This window comes from Rhododendron vialii, chromosome 4a, assembly GCF_030253575.1.
Source record: "Rhododendron vialii isolate Sample 1 chromosome 4a, ASM3025357v1".
Taxonomy (NCBI): domain Eukaryota; kingdom Viridiplantae; phylum Streptophyta; class Magnoliopsida; order Ericales; family Ericaceae; genus Rhododendron; species Rhododendron vialii.
This window is the reverse complement of record NC_080560.1, coordinates 3,581,640-3,602,732: the sequence shown is the minus strand read 5'-3', so window position 1 is coordinate 3,602,732 and position 21,093 is coordinate 3,581,640. Positions and strand designations below refer to the sequence as shown.

Here is a 21,093-nt window from a genome sequence, read left to right as displayed (position 1 = left end):
TCGATACTGGTTGAGTAAAATGTCAGGCCCAAATACGTAGGCAAATGAATACTTGCGCTCAAATCAAATGCAAGATCCAATTTTCGATTCAGTTGTGGGATCCGGGTGGTCCAGGGGACACCGCCGCAGCCCGTTTTATAATCAGCCACTGACATAAGGAATCCCACATTTTGTAAAGTTGTTCACTTTTATTGACAATGTCGTAGGAAACATGCTTTTACTTGCAATTTTTTACACTTGGAGAAGTAACCACTCAATCTCTCTCTCTCTCTGGTTTGAGGTTCACAAAAACTAGCGACGGTTGTGCTGCCAGCTTGTAGGGTTAGGAATTTGGATGAATGAGATCATAAAAAAGTTGAGTGCAATCGCTGAAGAATCGAATGGAGTTGATTCATGTGAGGCGGTTGTGGAGAATTGAGATGAATTTGCTAAAATGCGCGAAACCATCTCATTTTGAACTTTCAATAATGCTAGAAAGAAACACAAAATCTTACAAAAACACACACACACACACTTACACTTCTAAACACTCACCAAGGCTAAGAGCTCTGCAAAACAGTTAGTCTTAAAGGGGCTGCAACGACGTGTGGAACTCCACTATTCAGGTCGACCCGACTGGCTTCTCGTCTCGGATCCAGAAGAGCATCAAGACCACGGACAACTTGGTTAAAAAGTACCCGACTTGGGACCCAGAAAACGAGACCGTGGATGAGGTTATGAATTATTTGAGGTTGAAGTTTAGGTCTGTTTGTGCTAGTTTGAACGTGAAGTTGGAGTATAAGGGGTATCCTAGGGGTTCAGATGCCAATATGGAGTTTTGAAGGAGGCTGAATCTTAGTCACATAACGCGTGCGCGGGAGCGTGAAAGCGTTTCTCGAAAACATAGTAAAATTGGCGGGACCGAGGATTGAATGTCCAAGTGTAGGAGCCAGGATTGAGAGTGCAAGCAGAGCATCCTATGTGACTAATAAGGGCTGCAATTAAAACCTAACTTCATGAATAGATACAAAAGCCACTCATTTTGACACTCTTGGTTTGTTTCGGTCCGTCCGGGTCACAATTAGGAAGTTTCGAATTATCTGTTCCCGCGTTTTCCATTCCTGCTATGAGCTTGTATGGTTGGGGCAATCTATGATTTCGCCCAATAGCTGTTTGGGAAAATAATATGCAGAATTTTCTACAAGTAAATCACGAAGGAAATAAATAAATGCCGTGAATATAATCCGAAATGCGCAAACCACAAACCAAACGAACACAAGGAAGAATTTTACGTGGTTCCTCCAAAGTCGAGGTACGTCCACGGGACAGGAGTCCGATTCCACTATCAACAAAGGCTCTTACAAATGAGTTTACAAGAGATTCAAGATCTCACAAACACCTTAAGATGTATCCAACAAATTTCAATAACAAACTTCAACAATAAAAAGGAAAGACCTCACCAAATTGATGAACCAAAACCCTCCCAAAACAGCCAGAATGGAGAGTCCAAATTGGAACAAATCTGCCCCAAAAGCAGCGCACAAAACAGCCCCATATATTGCACAAGCTGTCGCCGAAATAATGCTTCAATAGCTCCAAGAGAGATTGAGAAAATGGCAGCCCCAATGAATTCTCTTACCCACCGAAGAAACCCTCACTCACAGTGCACTATCTCGGTTTTTCTTTTGGGAAAATGACGGCCAATAACGTGTTTTGATAATTAAGGTGCCGTCATTTTCCCTTTTCTTTTTCTAGATAACTAAGGCAAGTCATGTGCTATTGTGTAGAATGTGCCACAAAAACTAACCCACAAAAATATAACTCTTTTGGGCCAAACAAAATATTATTGGGCTAACAAAATATTGGGCTTCCACAAAAACCAACGCAAGGAGGGAACCCAACAATAGCTGCATTGCTGATGGGAAATCTTATTGCACAAGGGCGACCTATTTGATTGTTTAGAGAGATGTATGCTACACATTTACAAGGAACCTCTTAATAATAAAAAGCTAAATAGAAGGACAAGTGGTGCTTCGCTTTTAGTTGGTCATTTTTACAGTGATTTCAATAATGTAGCACTTGGATTGACCTATTAGGTAAGTTACAACTTAGCTTTCTGAAAGACAATTACTTACCTAATTGGATTGGCTATTTGAAGTTCTCTATCTTGGTAACGATTGCAGCTTAACCTTCAATAGTTTTGGGGTTGTTCAATTGCATGCAGATTTCAGCTAATGCTACTATGCTAGTTAAGTATGGTGAATTTGCTATGCCATGTAACCTTAACCTAAATCTATTTGGCCCTGGAATCTATTGGTTTTTGTGTAGGTTTTAGTAGAAGCCTCGTAAATGAGGCTTTCCTTGTTTTATGAGGAATGAACTAAAATTTGGAAAGTAGAGTTAGTTTCTCCAATGGTAGATGGTGAGTGACTTTTCAATTTTAGGTTAATGGGATGGTGGTTTTTATGGAGCATCAGCTTAATTTACTGCCTCACTCCCTTCTAAATTGTAGACGTAGAACTGAGTTTTTACATGGACTAAATTTAACTGCTTATCGTTATTCGTCTCCGCAACATAAATGGGTATCTTTTATTTCCGACAGATCAAATGGAAACTACGTAAGGTTTAGCTTGTGCCTTCGTAGGCGGAAATGGAATTTTACCCAGAACATATGTTTCTTCCCCATCTCCGGGCTGATACATTTCCTTGCCCCTCTTTTCCAAAAATTCTTCCAACTTGGATTTAGGTAGTTTCAATCATTTGTTGGAACTATAAATCACAAGATCTAGTAATGGTAAACTATACTAGTACGTATGAGCAAGAATGCAAGGCAAAGTACATGCCTCCCTTTTCTTTTGCTATGACAGGCATGGATTTTCTAGGGGACGAAACCGGTTAAACTGTTCGAGGAAATGGCAGTTGAGCTTACAAGGGATTTTCAACGCGAAAGCTTCCCATAGATGATAGATCATATCTCATCCACTGTTTTTTTCTGTTAATTGTCTTAATTGGGTAGTTTGTTGGCGTACTGTCATGCTGTTGTCAGCCTATAGAAAACTGCGTCTACCCGTCCCAATTTGTGTTACCAGCTTTCAAAGAATTACAAATCAGTTTTGACTGATATCTCAATCATATGGCAATATTTATTCGTGAGGTATTTTTCTCTTAAACATGGGAGAAGTTAAAACGTCAATGAAATACAGTAATCAAATACATATAATTTGTAATCCGCACAGCGGAAGGGTTATGGCATGCAAGTGTAATTTGGGAGTGGGCATTCGTGTGAGCGAGATCGAGCAAGATGAACTCTGAGTAAACAATTTTGTTTTAATAACTCGCGGTTAAGCGTACACACAGTATAACATAGACTAAAGGGTTTTACAACTCTAATTGCAACAATACTCTTTTTGACCTTGCAATAGCCTACGAGATGCGAAATCAAACTGAATTAGGCTTCACAAACTCAGCGTTTACTTCGTTGATCCCTGTGGCCATTGCTACCGTCTATCTTCTCTTATAATTTGTGAAGTGGTGGCGCTCTCTCTCTCTCTCTCTCTCTCTCTCTCTCTCTCTCACAGCAAATTTAAATGGATTGAAAAACAGTGGCTAAGCCTGAATTCTTTGCACTTTTGGTAGGCCTCACTAACCGAAAAAACAGAACCGTCGAGGACTGGGCCACAGGCCCACAGAGAAGTCTGCCCCTACTTTTTGGTTCAAATTGGTACGCATTGGTGGGCTCTAGATAGGAAGTAACGTTTTCTTGTGCTAATTTCTCTTTTCACATGAGCAGTGGTTGGCTCAGTGGTTAAAAACTTAAAATTTAGGTGAACAAGACCTATGTTAAAGTCTTCATACTATTTTATTGGGGTTAAACATATTCCTAGCACCACTCATTGGTGGCGGCATCTTTGTTTCGATTCCAAATATAGGTGTTGTAGGGTTTCTTAAAGATAGTTGTGTAGTGTGACGACGCAATATTCCCTAGCAGAGGTGACAAAGTATCATACCCGCACCCGGCACCACCAATATTAAAGCACCCCCCAAAAAAATCTCTTTTCAAAAGAAGAGAGCACTTGGTTTGTGATGCATTAAAACAGAGAAAGTATCCATAGCATATAAGACGGGAGAAAGGGGGAAAAAAAAGAAGTTATCCCCAATTCCCTGCTTTATGGTGAATTTGATCATTCCCTCTTTTACTTCTTTTTCAATCGTCATTATAGCATTTTCCACTCTCTCTCTCTCTCTCTCTCTCTCTCTCGTCATTATAGCATTTTCCACACACTCTCTCTCTCTCTCTCTCTCTCTCTCTCTCTCTCTCTCTCTCTCTCTCTCTTAGGGGCATTTCTTTTTCTCTTTTATGAACACCCATTATTGCGGAGATTGTCTTCTTTCAAGTCACTAATACCCAACCTTACAACCTCCACATAGGAGAAACATTATCGAATCAATCAAGTGAAATTTTATCGTTGAAGGTAAACTAATAATTGATTCAAAAGTCAAACTTAAGTTTATCAACCGTGTAGTTGTTTAAGAGAAGTAAGACAATTTAAGGTATGGACACGGACCATTTCGAGAGTAACTAGCCGGGATATTTAAGGGAGTTACAAGTGTGAGTCCTACAAAAATATTTGAATCGATAAAATATCGTGTACTGTGAGAAAATTTAGGCTATGCGAAATAATTACCAGAGAGGAGCCCAGCCCTTAAGTTATTATTTCGTTTGACATCAGAATTGTTTTGGGTGATTGGCTGTGTGTTTCGACAGAAAAAAAAGAAGAAAAAGAATCTAAGCATAGTTCCTAGCCAACAATGCTTTTGAATAGACATAAAGAATCCAAGCATTATTGGATAATTCCACCGAGAAAAGTGAGATTATCTACCCAAAAAAAAAAGAAAAGATATGAGACTTGCTAGTGAACCATGAGATTAGGCTCTAGAAATTGATCGAGATAAGCGTAAATTGATCCAAATACCCTGAATCATCAAAACAAAATAGTAGCATATGGTATACGGTACTCTTCTTCCTTAATTGCCATGAGCTAAGACAACGGGTTAAGCGATTCTAAGTGAGAATTATCTCAACTATTTTAATCAATCACAAGTAAAGCTAACGCTCATTCTTTTCTATAATTGTGAATAACCTCGAATTTGGCTGTATGTAGCATGACGGAAAATGGCTTCTACTTAATGGAGCCGTTCAACACTAGTAGAAGGTGGATTTTAGGTGCTCATAAATTAGTTGAAATAGGCGTAAGTTGATGTAGATAACGCGAGTTATCCAAAACGGAAAAATTGAGGCCGTTCATCCTTTTCAGCCAACAGTAAGAGGATAGAACGTCCTCCTCGCGCAGTAGGACAAGCTTAGACTTCTGTCAATCCTCCCACGAAGTTCCGTTTCTTCTTCTTTCTTGTCTCTCCCCCTCTGAGACACAGAGATATCCTCACTTCCCATTTGTGTAGTTTGTTTAAAAAAAGAAGCGGGATGGGACGACCAGCGCAATTGACCTTCCCGGGCATTACCATAGGGGAATCCATCCGTCCTGGAATGTCCAGATTTGAGTCATCACTAACCAAACGGAGAATGGAGATAAAATATTTTTCCATCACCACGTCCTTTCTATTGGTTGAAATAGTGTATATCTCACCACAAAGTGATGTCATGCTTACCAAAAAGTATATTGCACGAGTGAGACCTACATCATTTCATCCAATAAAAATAAAGATAATGTTCACATTCTTTTAAAAAGGATGAATAAAATTGCACTTGACCTCACAAGGGCCGCAACCCAACTATCTGATCCTAAGTCGACTCGAACTCAAAATTGATGGGCGGGGGATGGTTTTAACCTAATTGCCCCAGCCACTTGAACTACCACCCCGGTGGTCCTATTTGTGTAGTGAAATATGAATTTGGTTCCCGCATTATCTTATCAAATCCCATTTGGTGCATAAATGCGAATCGAGAAAAAGAATTTGATTCCATGCCATTACTCTTTTTCTGCTCTTTTAGTATTTAATTTAGAAGAGTGTATGAATATATGCAGGGAATATTAATGCATTAATTCCTCACTAATGCATTTATTCCGCACCCATTAGAGAGAGAGTTATGATACAAATCATACAAGCGTGACTTTTTTTTTTCCTTTCGTCATACGGTGGGATGTTAGGGGTCAGTCGAGCACCTCTGCAGGCGAGAATTTAATGGCCCTTTTTCCTTTCGATGTTGAAAACAAAAAGACAGAAAAAAAAACAAGGGAAAAGGAAAAGAAATAGAAGGATAAATAGCTTTCCCCTAGAAGTCTAAAGACTGAAAAAGATGTTCGGGCCGATATTTTGAAAAAGCATGCGTTTGAAGTTGTTCGATGCATACAGGAGCCACGTGATGCAAACATTACCTACACGCAATTGACCGTTTCAAGTGTCGGGTTCTTTAACATATGTGTCTATGTCCGAAGTCCGAACGTTTTTGTGCAAAGTATGTTTGGACGTTTACATTGCAAAATTGTTCATATGATGTCAAGAGAGGACGGATTATTACTACTTTTATTCACAAGTCACACACAAAGCACACGCTCACATGCTGTTTTTGCAAATAAAAAATAATAATTTAAATAAAAAATCGCTATAGAACTTTTGCAAAAATCAGTTATTTTGAAGCTGCAGATCCATCTCTGTCAAAATAATTTTGCAGCAAAAAGTCTGAAAACCGAAAATGAAAATTCATATTCCCCTAAATTGGACCCATAAAAAGATCGAGACCAAAAAAATCAACGGCAAAAAATCCATTTTCTTGTTTTCCTTCCGACATAGAGTAAAATGGAAGAGATATCCTTATCTCAAACTCCAAAGTCCAAACCCTCCACCACCCCATAAATGCCCTTCCTAATCACGTACAGTTACAACAACATCACAAAGAGAAAATCGTTGTTTACCGAGCTGTAAGCAAGTATTTATGGAGCACAATCTCGACTGTCTAAAAGTGTTTCGGACGATCTGGATTAAAGACAAATTATTAACGGTAAAAAATATTTATTATCGGTCTACGATTAAAAACATATCTCAACCGTTGATTGCCGAAACGAATAGTTGAAATCGCTCAGCTCCGTAAAGACTAAAGAGCCGCTCCGTAAATAAGTTTCTCTCCATCATGAAATTCCAGATAGAATAAGATAAAGAGGGTATGCCAATGCGATAAAATCTAATTATATTAAAAATGAAGAATCAAAATTCCATATAGAATTTTCGTAAAAATCAGTTCTTTGAAATTGCTTTTGCCTAATCAAAAAACAGAACTTACCAATACAGAAAGAAAATAAAAAGTTGAAGCGTTGTTTCCCACAAAGTCAGTCACCTATGTCATACTCTGGCGTAATTTTTCAGCTAAAGAGGTCGAAAACCAGGAAAAAGTTTCAAAGCTACGGTTATTTGTAATTAGTAATGCCTAACTAATTTTCAATGTAATGGCCGCATGCGAGATAAGCGTAAAAAACAACCGTTGTATTGAATTTTTTTTCGAAAACCAGAAATGAAAATTCACATTTGACATTTTAACATCTAATGTGGTACTGCACAGAAGGGAAAAAACAAGAGCCAAAAATCAAAAACGAAAAAGCCATTTTCTTGTTATCTTTCTGGCACAATAAAATGGAAGAGAGATCAAATTGTACAATTTGAAGCAAAGATCCTTACCTCTCTCTCCAAACCCGCCACCACCCATAAATCCCCTCCCTTTATCTCAATTACAACATCACAAAACTATCAAATTCCTAGCCGAACCCAATTGATCCGGACTCAAGGCTCTGTTTGGTTAGAAACCCTCGGCGACGTCACCAGAAACAGCGGCAGAAGCTGGGGTTCCGACCCAATTGATCGGGACTCAAGGCTCCGTCTGGTTAGAAACCCTCGGCGACGTCACCGGGAACAGCGGCAGGAGCCGAGGCTCTGACCCGCCCGCCGAAGCCCTCGGCGACGGGTGCAAATAAAACCCCTTCTCGGCAATGGCCTTGTCTTCCTCCACCGACGGCGAAGAAGAATCGCTGGACGGGTACTCCACCAGCGGGGTCACCGGACTGAGGACCAGACCCGGAAAATTCAGTATGCTGGGGGACAGGATCTCCTTGCTCCGGGGCGAGAACCCGGAGTTGTGACCCGATCCGGAGACCAGCGGGCTTATAACCAGCCCGTTCCTGAGGTTGTGGCTGTTCCTCCTCTCGTAGAGCTTGAACCCCTGTTTCTTGATGGGGGGTATGTGGTTTCTCGACTGGGGCGGATCTGGGTGTTTGGACGCGAGGTTAGCGGTGTCTGGGGATCCGGTCAGCATCTGGACCACTTGCTTGAATGTGTTCGGGTCGGCTTGGACGAAGGTAGTCGGGTACGGATTGTTGTTGTTGTTGGGTTGTTCGGATCTGGAGATGGGTTGTTTGGGCGTTAATGGAGGGGTGGTTGTTTGGGTTTGACTAGTAGTGTGGAATAATAATAATCCATTGTTGTTGTTGCTGCTGCTGCTTGTGTTTGTTATGTTGCTGGTTGGGGAGGTTGTGGGAGATGGGTTTTCTCTCTCTTGAGGTCTGGAGGTGATCTCCATCCTCTTCTCACTGTCTAGAGAGAGAGAGAGAGAGAGAGAGAGAGAGGAGTGAGAAGAGGTTTGTTTTGGGTAGAGGAAGAATGAGTGAAAAACAAGGGTTGATGAGGAGAGCAGTGGGAGAGTCGGGGACTCCTCTTCTTTTATTTTTATTCTCACTCTTTCCGCGTTTGTCTCCCGGTTTTTTGGGCTTTTTCTGTGGGGGCGGTGGTCGTTTTTTGTTGGGCGTGTTCCGGCCAGCCTACGAGTATCTTGACTAATTCTCTTCTCAGTTTGGTCAGAGGCAAAACAACCACGTCGGGACTAGGAAATTCATAAAATTTTTTTTTCTTACGGTTTGATTTCAAAATCTAACTATGATCAATCGTGACAGAAGTAAATCCACCAATCAATCGGACTAAGCATTGGGTTGATTGTTAATTAAGAAAATTCAGCCAAAATGGTATGTGGGATGGAAAAGAGAGAGGACCACTGGTTCTGGTTGTGTTGGGAATTTGGGGCATCAGCATCAGGCAGGAGGGAAACTGGAAATTTCTTTTTCTATACACATTTGGGCATTGACTTCAGAACCATGACTGCAGCAATTCTGCTGTGATTCCAGTGATTGGGATGGGAGAAAAAAAATTACAATTCACTGGTATGGGACCCGAGCTCTAACAGTCACAAGTTTAACTCGAGGGTGTATTGCAACATTCCAGTCTTTCATCTCAGCAATCTATAGTCTAGATCTAATATAAACGTGTGGCTGTGAGAGTTTCGTCGTGCTTAATAATCCCAAACCGCTTGTTAAGTTGTTCAACCTCTTAAGGTATTCCCTTGTTCGATGGAACTTATTAGTAGTAGTTTTATTAGTAGTAGTTTCACTTGCCAGTACCATGCACTTGATACGGGCCATACGGCTAAGTTGTACAATTATTGAACTCAAACGACACCGTTCATTCTTCATAAATTATACCATGTATTTGATACAGTTAAGTCGTACAATCGTTTAACTCGAGCGAGTCTCATTCTGAGCTTCAAAGATTTTGTTCAAAATCACATAATGTGCTCATAGAGCACTATGACAAGTTTTTATCTCCAAGTGCTAAAGAATCCCATGCCTAGTTGGGCCTGCCTCCCCAGTGTTCACTTCAATCTGCAGTATTGTGTGAATCTGTCTGCATTTTCCCCCCTCCTTCAAACTGTTTTTAGGTAATACAGGTTATGCTTGGATTGGTCATAATAAGGAATTGATTTTGTTTGGTTATGAGTTAAAGTGGAGTTATTCTTCATGCTTATATGACTTAAAGTGGTGTTATTTTGACTTGAATTAGGGTCTGGGCGAAATTAATGTCAAGTGAAACTAGTGTGTGCAGAATAAGTTTCAAATCAACCTTTTATTTTCTTTTGATAGCCGGATATCCGGACCAGTTTTGCACACCTCAACTAATTTTGTGGCATTGAAGTTGACGACCGAGCAGACCCTCCAGTAACCCCAAGGTTTAGAATGTTTGGCCTCCGTTGATTTGAACATACAATCTTATAGGAGACAAGCACTTGTTAGCTTTTTCATGCCCATTTAGCCAAACCCCTCAAGGTTATTCAGATCCACTTATTGAGAGGATGCCTAGGCAACATTTCAAATTGGAGAGCATAAAGTGAGACATAGAATCAAATTCTCATTCATAATGCTAAGGAAAAATATAGGGAAAGTATGGGGCTGGGGACCAAATGTCCTCTAAGCACTTAAACAACATATTCCCTTAGCAATTTCGAAAAAAAAAAAAAACGAAATCATTACTTTTACATTCCTCAATAAGTAAAGTCTTTTGCATTGGATATGTTTATTAGTAATGTGATGTCAATCATATGAATTTTTAGCAAACTCTCGTCTAGCTGGTAAAATAAGTTCTTATTTTTTAAATAAGTACTTATTTTTAAATTAAAGAAAATGTATTGTGAAAGAATAACCTGTCTTGGCCCTTGTGAAGCGAAAAATAAATACTTAAAAAATAAAAATCTTAGCGGAACGGTGTCTGATTGAACAAAATAACCAACTCATAACAAGAGGATGTTTTCATGACAAATTGAGTAAATTTCAGTGCTTGTGAGTCCATCAAGTGAATAGTTTAAAGAGACTTCAAAGTAAGATAGTAGAACTCTTACCTAACATGAAGAAAGAGGATTGACTCACACAAGATTGTTTACCAAACAAAGAGCCTCATAAACCTAGGCTCATTCATAAGAATCATAGTAACACACACATATATATATATATAGTAAAATGCACTACTTGTTTACTGTAATGTTCATTGTTCGTGTACGCGCGCCTGGTGTCTATTCGTCATATATTGCTAAAATATTCAATCAGATATTTTCAGAAGACATTATAAACGTGATAATATTAAGGAATTTATAATTAAAACATGTAACCATAATATTTCACATCATCATCGTCAGTTTATACTATTATTCTTACGTGTCAAAATTGGCAATCTTATGAACCACTATTGTTGGTCGTCTCCATCATAATTTGAACTTTTGAACTGTTATTCTCTCGGCCTGCTGACTATCACATTTGTTATTGCATTATTTATGTTGAATATTAGCATTGTCAATACTCTTCCATCAGTATCAATGATTTCTATAATAACTGTCATATTATTTTTTCTAATAACCTGTAAAATGTTTAATTCATTAGCTACAATTCGCTCGATCTTAATATGTTAAGCCTTTGAATCGATTTGAAAATTTACCAGTGTCTTTTTAAAGCTTTTAAATTGGCTCAAAAGTTTGACATAAAATTTAATACATGATGGCATGATGATGATGCTACTGGCTCTTTTATGTAGAAAAAAAAAAAAAGATTACCGTAATACATTTTCACTAGGCCGGCTTGACTTAATAAGTCTCTCGATCGACAAAAACAATTTTTGTATTAGGTTGAAATTTGATATTAGTACTTAGGCTTAAATAAGTAGTCACAACGTGAGGGGGAATCATACTTCGATATTGCTGACCTAATGTATTAGATCTGATCCTATTCTAACCAATCACTCTACCATAGGAATAAGACAGTTTACAAAACCTTTTTTTTTTCTCGATCGATAAGAGAAATCATTACACACTCAGGGGTTGCTCCAATGATAAAGACGAGTGCCAGACTTAGGGAGTAATCCCCTGGGTGTGGGGTTCGATTCCCCACCAAGTGAGTACCCTGGTATTTAAATGGGGGGTCGCGGTTGGTGGTATTTAAGTGGGGGGCCACGGCTGGTGTGCTGTAGCTAGCTCTCCCTGAGGTTTGGATTGTAGGCGTTCCTCGGTTACCAAAAAAAAAGAAAGAAAAATTATTACATCATGTATGAAGCACAAATACAAATTACAGGACACTACATCAATCATGTGAGAGTCTACGAGATCAGTAAGCCCAACAACTCAACTACTATAAATCCAACCCAACTACAAGCTCCCATTAGGCACCCACACACAAGTAGGAAGTCCCGAACTATTGACCTTTTAGTGAGATGCAAGAGTCATTAGTCAACTGAGCTAGCCTCATGTTGGTTCAATTAACAAAACATTGACCCTATTAGTTATGGGTGAAAATCTTGTGAATTACATAAGCTTCTATAGTGTGTCAACACGATACGGATAAGATAATTGGCAAATACTAGTGAGATATAGGGTTTTACTCCTTCATAAGATCTTATATATTCATTTCTCTTAACCAGCAACGTTTGGGGTCATCTGATTCTTTGTGTAAACGTGTGAAAAAGAGTCAATAGATTTAAACACCATGTCAATGGTCATTATTTTTATCAAGGGCGGCCCACGGCTTTTTGAGGCCTCTGGCAAAATATTTAGAACTTTATTTTCAATTTAACTATTGAAACGTTTTTTTTTTGCTTTTTTTTTTATAAGTACAAAACTCCTTTTTTTTAAAAAGCAAGTTTTTTTAAAATTTTCTTTTCAAACAATAATGTGGCCAATCCATTTGAATCTCTGACAAAATGCATTAATATTCAATGTGACTTAGTCTTATTATAGACGGCTATATAGTGCCTTTTGTTTGACTTAAGATTTTAAAAGGGTTAATTTGCGAGCCTTTTGGATTCACATAGACAATTATTAGAAAATAACCGACCATATATATTATTAAACAAAAATAAAATAGTATCAAAAGAGCAATTAATAATCTGTCAAGGTAAAATTCATTGTTCTCTTGACTCTCCCCATTTTTAGCTAATTAAAGAAAGTGAAAAAAAAGATTGACATATACACTTGTATATATATGCACTAGAAAATGAGGCCTACACAATCAATTTGGAAGTCTTAGCCATTGCTTGGGCCGCCCCGGCCCTGCTAAGCATAGCTTCGTTTCGGTAAGATACTAGTACCAAAAATTTAGTGGTTACAATGTGGTATTAGGACTGATGTGCCCTGCCTTCCTTAACAGACAAAAAAAAAAAAAAAGATTTTTGTAAATGGTGATTGCGATGTTCAAAAAGGGTGTCAAGGAGGACCTTGACTTTGTGTTGGGAAATTTTTTCAAATGCTTTATAATTTTTTTCTGGAAATGCATATTCTTTAAAATAGCACACACAGACCATTTTTCGTTTCATTTTGATTCATCTTGTAGTCATACCAGGAGAATTGCTCTCAAATAGATGAAGAAACAATACATTACGAAGCAACATATCACAAGAAAATATGTAAAATTTTGACGTGAAGGTTATGGACAATTTGGACAAGGCAAATAAAATTAATACTCCATCCGTCCCATTTTCATTGTCTATTTTTGAATTGCGTGTCATTTTTTAATTATTTATATCTTTTAATCTATAATGTTTTTCATAATTTTCATAATTTTGTATTATAAAACTAATCGAGATCTATCAAACAAGATCCACATTGCATATTTTTCAAGATCTACACTAAAAGATATAGGCAAAAGACATAAAAAAGATAAACATAATAATGGACAATGAAAATGGGACAGAGGGAGTAGTTCGGATCATATTAGTGGACCCGAACGAAAGATGACAACACCCTATTGTGCTCTCAACTTACAGCAAAACCCCAACTCCGTCATTGGTGTGGGGATTCAATAGTTTACAGGCTATGCTTCTTCTACAGCTATCTGTGTTTGCTATATACTCCACTTCTTTGTTTTCTCTTCACAACCTAAAGTACAATACTTGTCAGTAACATCTCAGAAAGATGCCACTCCTTTTAGAACCGCCTAAGCCGGCTATGCTAAACTTGGATGCACAAAGAGCAAGCAGAGAGAAGGAATCGAAATCTTCTCGTGTGGTGATCGTTCGTGTGATGCAAAATAGGACTCATCACGATCTTTTACAAGCAAAAATTAGAAGTTTAAGTTTAAATGAGGGTCATTTCTTATCTAACAAGAGAAGGATTCATTTTTCCGCAAGATAACAAGGCTTGCCCCAAACAGCGCTATCATATCCATGCATACGTAGTCATTTTAATAAAACATCAAGCCGAAGGATAAAAGTGCATACCCAGGAAAAGAATAGACAAGATGGATTAAATTCCACAACACTCTGGCCAAAATAAGCATGTTTCAATCATTGTTATACAGCCGAAAGCAGAGACTAAGAAACTATGACACATCCAAAATAAGCAAGTTTCAATCATCTGCAGTGCCAGAAGGCTTTTCATGAATGCAGCCATTTGTTTCTGTTAAGAAAAAACTCATTGTTATACAGCACAAACAATGATTACACCTCACCTAAATCTGATCCGAAACAATACAATCACAACTAGCAATATGAGCATGGTCTGCACTGAGCCAAATGGACATAACTCTACTTGGGAAGACATTAGAAAATCCTGGCATGAAAACTTAGAGGAAAAATCTTCAATCACTTCTTTGTGGTTTGTTAGCAGTTTGTACGAACATTATCTGCACACACAGCAATCAAAATCACTTTCTTATCCAATCAGATACGATTAGAGGAAAAAATGGTTGAAGGAACCAAATGGAAGCAACTAACTCACCCTGAGAAAGGATGCTGTGAAACCCTATTTGCAGAGTTAATGTGAATGCTCACAAGATGGTGAACCAATGAACTATTTCTCAGTGGCGTCAATGCAGTTTTGTGTGAGAGACAGAGAGAGGTTTCATCAAAGTGTACGTGCCACAGTTTTGAACTCGGTCAAGCAAGAGTGCAATATTTTCTGACGCTTCTGAAGAGACTGCCGTTCATTTTGTAGGATGTCAATTGCTCCAGGTGCAACAAACATGTCCATGAATTTCTCATCATTGACAGCAAACAAATCCAGCCCAAGTGCTACCACAAGACGATCCCGGCTGTGTAAATTAAAAGAGAGCAAAATGAAATAAGTTGCTAAATCAACGCAGATGTGGAACCTGTTAATCCACAGAGTTTAGTCATGGGCCCATTGATAATCCTATTGTGTTTGAATCAAGTTCATTGGGAAAATTAAAAAGTACCCAAGGCTTGCTATGCAGATTAATGTACTCGTTCCTATGCAGCATTCATGGCCTAATGTATACAGTTAAATCTTTTGCCCAATCAATGACACAGAAGAACTTAACATTCTGCAGATGAGACATGAAGGTTGGTAATGAATTTAAAACAAGATTAAGCATGCTCCCAAAGAATGAGAATGGAGCATCGTTACTTTATTTCTATAGATCTATTGAATGCTATCTACACAGTGTTTATAATTTGAACAAATAGTGCTTGCTCCCTATGGGATTCTTGTTATTTTTCATTTGCTATAGGCAATGCATTCCTCTGTTTGTTTGCTGTGTTTGGTTGTAATCAGCCCTATCTTTCTCATGTTTATTTTTGCTCGACCCTAACTTTCTCATAGTTTGGACTGTTTTATAGTTTCTTAACTAGTCACGCCACAAGTGAACAAAAGTTGAGGGTTCTATTCAGCCTAAAATAGATGAAACCATATAAAGATCATGAGACACTGGTTCATCATAAGCACCTTGGTTTGTGAATTGTGAAGGAGACAAACAATGCCCCAGCAGGTACCCAACAGTGACATTGTTGAACAATCACCTTAGGCAACCAAGTAAATACCTATTTCCTAGAAAACATATTTTGATTTCAGGTGTCTCAATGGATATGAATGCCCATTGAACACAAGTACTATGTCCTACTAAGGATTAGTAACTTACCAAGGAGTTAAGAAACTAGAGTTCAAAGTTGATGTCACACTCCGCTCAACCAAAACTTCACGTATCCGTGCAAAATGCTGTGCAGCCAAAGAACAAATCTCTGAGTAAGCTGACCCTGATCGTGAACTGCTATCCCCACCCCTGAATAAAAGACCACCACCATTCTGGACTCTCAAATGATCCGAATTTCTGCTATTGCCGACTATTCTAGGATGCCGTTTTCTTGCTCCTACCTCAATGCAGTTTCCAAGTTCCTTCTTAATGCCAACATTATTTCCATCACTTGGCTGATCTGGCGAAGGAGTCTCAGGTACAGTCATTTGGCTTTCCCTAAGAACTTCTCTGGCTTCTGTAACTTTTCCTGGCGTTGTTTGGTGGGCATTTTTTTCTGGAGGTATATTCTCTTGGTCTTTCATGGGTTCATCTTCCAATGTGGGCCCTCCGTCCGATAGCTCAAGACAAAATGATGTAGCTGAAGCTTGGTTGGATTTGGAAGTGTAGCTTGCACCTGAACCATAAGTCCCCATAAAGTCATTCTCATAACAGACTTGAGAATACGGGCTAGTAATTGAGTCAAGGTGATGCCGAACTAATTGCTTGCACTGTTTTGTGATATCCCTCAAAAAGCGGCTGTAAGAGTGCCTTAAAGCAGCATGAAAACCAACATAGCCATCCATATCTCCAGTTTTCCTGCCATCTGAATCACATATTTTATAACTGATGTGAGAAGCAAATATGGAAACTGTCAAACACCAACCAAAAAGGGAAAAGAGGTGATCATTTCAGGGAAACTGATTTTCACAATTTATTTCCTTTTTATAACTTGGACAGTGGACACATTTTATTGCATACTTACACAACGAAGAAACTTGACGAGTAGATGTGACCATAAGGAAGTGCAAGAGGATTATACTGGAAATGCTAGGGAAAGGGAAGACCAAAGTGACATGGGAATTGGGATGCTGGTGTAACAAAATATACGAATTTATTTCACGTAACTGTATAAATACCCTACGAAAGAGCAAAATGGTGGAAAAGAATTCATCTAGTCAACCCCTATAGATGAGAGACTAGGAGATAAGGCTTGGTTCTGTTGGTTATTTGTACAGAAGATATTAACCTTAATGTTTAGATCAGCAGCTAATATCCTCTCTCCACACACTGAGCAAAGTGAAAGAGATTAAGAAATTTAAACGGTCAAATAGATTTAAGTTATTTCTCTATGGAAACTGTGAAATGCAAAAACAAGATAACTTCTTACAGCCTGAGTCTCGGCAATGGTTTCTCTCCACAGCAAGATCGAAGAGGTTCCCCAAAACAAAGGCAAGCCGATCACATGCCGTGTCGAGAAGAGGAGCTAACCATGACTGGGCAGCAGCACGTGCAATCTCTGCAGCTGCCTCTGTGACTCCTCTACCCCCACCACGGCCCGCATGCGCAAGTAATATATTCGCCACCTGTATTAAGGAGATCAGATCTAGCATTCTAATTTCCATCCCAAGAAAGATTGATTTGGGAGTAAACTTACTTTTTCCCTTGATACGGGGGGGCATTCGACGGAATATGTAGCACAACGAAATTCATGCATAACCCTTTCAAAAGCGGCCCCACCATACAGACGTAGGGTGGCATTGGGAGGTTTTATATCTGCTCTAATGCCAGGCCAGCTCCCAATACCACTCTCTGACTGTTCCTCATTTGTTGTTTTCCCCCATTGCTCTGGGGCAGGGTCAGCTGCTCCATCAATCAGTGCTCCCTTCACCAATCATACAAGAGCAACCATGCAAGCTATGTTACTAAATTGACTCTTTCAAACTCAATGGGAATTAACAGGTCATTGTACAATCTTACAGATTCTCCAATAACACGCTATATGAGTTGCTATAACTACTATTAAGACATTGAGCATGGATTTTTGGATTTTCTCTTCCAAGGGTGAGATAAAACACATGCTATGTCTTCTCATAAGAAGAAATTTCGGCACAAGGTATAGCCATTGATAAAATTTAGCATGCTCATTAGGGGACCCAAATATCACAAAGTCAATATGGCATTTGTGGAAAAAAAAATTGAATAGAAGAAATAGCATTTGCTCCGTTGGGGAAAACATTGCTATATTGTAGCAATTTGATAATATTATTCCTTCCTAAAGTACAGCAATGCTAGCCATTTAGCTATTGAACCATGGAGATGCAAAGGTAAAAGGTCAAATACAACGCACCACATGATTGCAGATCGAAGCAGCATGCAACATTGCAGATTTCCGAAGATGAGAGACATCAGAAGTAGCCTGTATTTTGGTTTCCATTCTGGACAATTCAGCAGTGACTTCGCTGCAGCGCTGTTCAAGCAAAGCTAAAGTAGTGGGTGTGGCTTCTTTGTAGCGCTTTTGAAGCTCAGATTCCAAAAAATCTCTGAGACAGGAAAACCCAATATAGGAACTGAACTTTTCTTCATCAAATCCCCCCTTAACACCCTCACGCAGATGGTGTATTACATCGAGGTCCACCTGAGATATTTGCCTGCGGAATTCATCATTTGAAACTGTGTTCCTATCCTTCGGCAAAGCCACAAAAAATGGTTTAATATTCTCTCCCAGGTAACCACTGGCACTCAAATAACGATCCACTTCCCACCGGTCAGTAAATTCCTGAAGTTAATTATTCCAAATCAGGAACAAATCGTAAATCATAAAAAAAAGAGAGAGGAAGAAACCAAATTGTCTGACGGCAAAGGTCTCATCATTCCATTAACCATGAATTTCTCCCGGTTATGAAGTACCAAAGTAAACTCCAAAGCTGGGGGCACGGTGGTGCATTGCTAGTCACAAAACATTGGTCTTTACATTAAGTTAACTACTAAATAATGCAAGCCTTTTTAGGAATGTGACGAAGAAAATTGTTTGCTATTGCAATAAAATTCATTTATGTCAACCAAACAACAAAAAAGTACCGATAATTGATGAAATTTTCTGCATTTCCTTGCATATCACTACACAAAAATGTAGTGGATTCGTACCTTGAGCCGATTGTCAAATTTCGAGACGACAACTACTATCCGCCTAAATGTTGGATCAATTTCGCGAACAGCATCCAACCACAGTGACGAGCACCATTCCACACTACTTTGCTGAAGGAACAAGACAATGCGATTGGGTGGACTAGCCAACGACTTCACCATTGACAGAATTTCTTCAGGTGTATTCTCTGGTTCACCCTTCTTTGCCTGCCAAATTATTCACATTATTATGTTGACTAAAACATAAATAATATATTAACACGAATTTCGAACTTTCTTTTTCATATCAACATTTTGTGTCCACTTACCTTGAGAACAAAGCCTGGCGTATCAATGATGGTGAGGTTAGGACAATGGGCATATTCTGCTCTCATCACAATTGGCTTTGAAGACACTGCACTTCTGGTCTTCTTCAGAAGTGATTCAGTCCGTGACTTTATGATATCTGCAATTGTAGATGCTAAAACAATAGGACTTCCATATTCCTCAGACTCTTCTTCCTGTTTATGCATCATATTTCAGTATCTTACGAACATAGATGAAGAAAAGCTACTCTTTTAACAGTGAGAGCCTGCAAATCTGTGAGCATGTCTAGACCCTGAAATAGAACTTTAAACTAGAGCATAAAGTAGAAAATGTATTAGTTCCTAACAAATTTTTGCTGAAAATACTCTTCGAAGTTCCTACCCACACTGTCAAAAGCACAGGTCCTAAATTCTCTCAAGCCCATTACATCAATAATATGCACAACAGATGATTGATTTGGCCATTCGAAACTACAACAGCAGCAGACTAAGCTTCAACTGACATTTCCACTCCATCTACTTTCAGGGCAACCAAACGAATTGCTGAAAGTCTAAACCATATCACTTATGTATACATATTATGTGACTTATGTCCCAAAGGTAGTAGAAAAAACCTGACATTCGAATGTCCACAACCAAACCCTAAATCTACCGCATTCAAACACTAGTTCAAAAACCCACAACATCAAATGAAGTAAAAATCCTGACTATTGAATTTCCAAAACCAAGCCCCAAACTCCAATAAGAGTAGAAATTCCTAATTGATAGTTCAAAAACCCATGCACAGAAAAGGAAGTAGAAACGCTGACTTTCGAATTTCCACAACCAAGCCCTAAATTCAATGAAAGTTGAAACCCTAGATTGATAGACGCACAGAAATTCAAACCCCATGAACTACTTTCCACAACCAAGCCCCAAATTCCACTAAGAATTGAAACCCCAGATTGATAGCCGCATAGAAATTCAAAAACTCATAGACTCTGCTAAGGTAAGTAGTTCAAAGAAAACAACCGAAGTTATGATGGAGGGATAATATTCTTGGGTGCTAAATAATCCAGGTCAAGAATTAAACGTAATGGTGGGTTGTTACGTTCATCTTTGGCAAATGATTTCAAATCCCATACACCTTGCCAAAACTGTGCGAAGAGTGCTTTTTTTTGTTTGAAGCATGCTATCTTTGTAGCAATTGCAAAAAAATTTGGACGGTTGATGGCTAACTAATGCAGTCATAAAATGTAGTAAGAACCCTGACTTTCGATATTCAAAAACGATAAACCTAAAATCTAGTAAAAAAACCCTGACTTTTTAATTTCCAAAACCAAGCCCCAAATTCAGTGAGAATTCAAACCCCAGATTAGCAAAAGCACGGGAATTGAAAAACCCATAAACACTTGAACAACCGTAAAATCAATAGAGTAGATAAGAAAGAACCTGAAACCGACACCGGGGCTCTAATGCGGTGGGGTCGTGGACCATTTGGAGGATGAGAGGCCGTCGGGTGCCCATCTCGACTTCTCGGACGTTGAACCGGAACCCGAGGAGGGCTTCGAGGAGAGAGCTCTTGCCGTCGGACTGGCCGCCCACGGCGACTATCTCCGGTATGGGGAGGTTCTCGCCGAATGCGACCGCGGCCGCCTGGAGGCGGTTGTAGGCGTCGAACCGGGTCTTGAAATCGGAAGCGGGTCGGGCCGGCATCGATTTGGTTTTGGTGGAAGGGGTTTTGCTGCTGGGTGTGGCCATGGCGTTTTTGGGTGGGTACTGGAGAGAGTGGAGAGGAGAATTGATGCAGAAGAGAAGAGAGAGAGGGGGAGGAGGTTTTTGAATTTGAATTCTTTCTTTGTGTAATGATGAAAGACCGTTAAGTATTAAATTACACTGACCTGCCCTCGAACAATTTTGAAAGTGCATATGGAACCCTAAACATTTATTCGAAAAAGCAATGCTACGCATACAGATTTATGCAAACAAATTCAAACACTTTGACAAAAAAATACATATTCAAACACATAGTCATCCGATGCATGTTAGTCCCTCAATATTTACTTAGT

At 39.1% G+C, this 21,093-nt stretch overlaps 2 protein-coding genes across 2 annotated transcripts; both read right to left on the bottom strand.

Annotated features, from left to right (window-relative positions):
* Positions 1–7,576: 7,576 nt before the first annotated feature.
* LOC131323354 (VQ motif-containing protein 4-like) lies at positions 7,577–8,760 on the bottom strand. The gene has a single exon (XM_058355107.1). It carries the CDS (start codon positions 8,561–8,563, stop codon positions 7,856–7,858), a length of 708 nt encoding a protein of 235 aa, XP_058211090.1. The 5' UTR covers positions 8,564–8,760; the 3' UTR covers positions 7,577–7,855.
* Positions 8,761–14,076: 5,316 nt separating this feature from the next.
* Positions 14,077–20,889, bottom strand: LOC131323353 (dynamin-related protein 5A). The gene is made up of 9 exons (XM_058355106.1): positions 20,477–20,889; positions 19,049–19,240; positions 18,741–18,947; positions 17,944–18,372; positions 17,251–17,478; positions 16,984–17,179; positions 15,723–16,419; positions 14,564–14,876; positions 14,077–14,468 (listed from the first exon to the last, which is right to left on the bottom strand). The coding sequence occupies exons 1-8, from the start codon at positions 20,783–20,785 to the stop codon at positions 14,690–14,692; spliced, it is 2,445 nt and encodes an 814-aa protein (XP_058211089.1). The 5' UTR covers positions 20,786–20,889; the 3' UTR covers positions 14,077–14,468; positions 14,564–14,689.
* Positions 20,890–21,093: the final 204 nt, after the last annotated feature.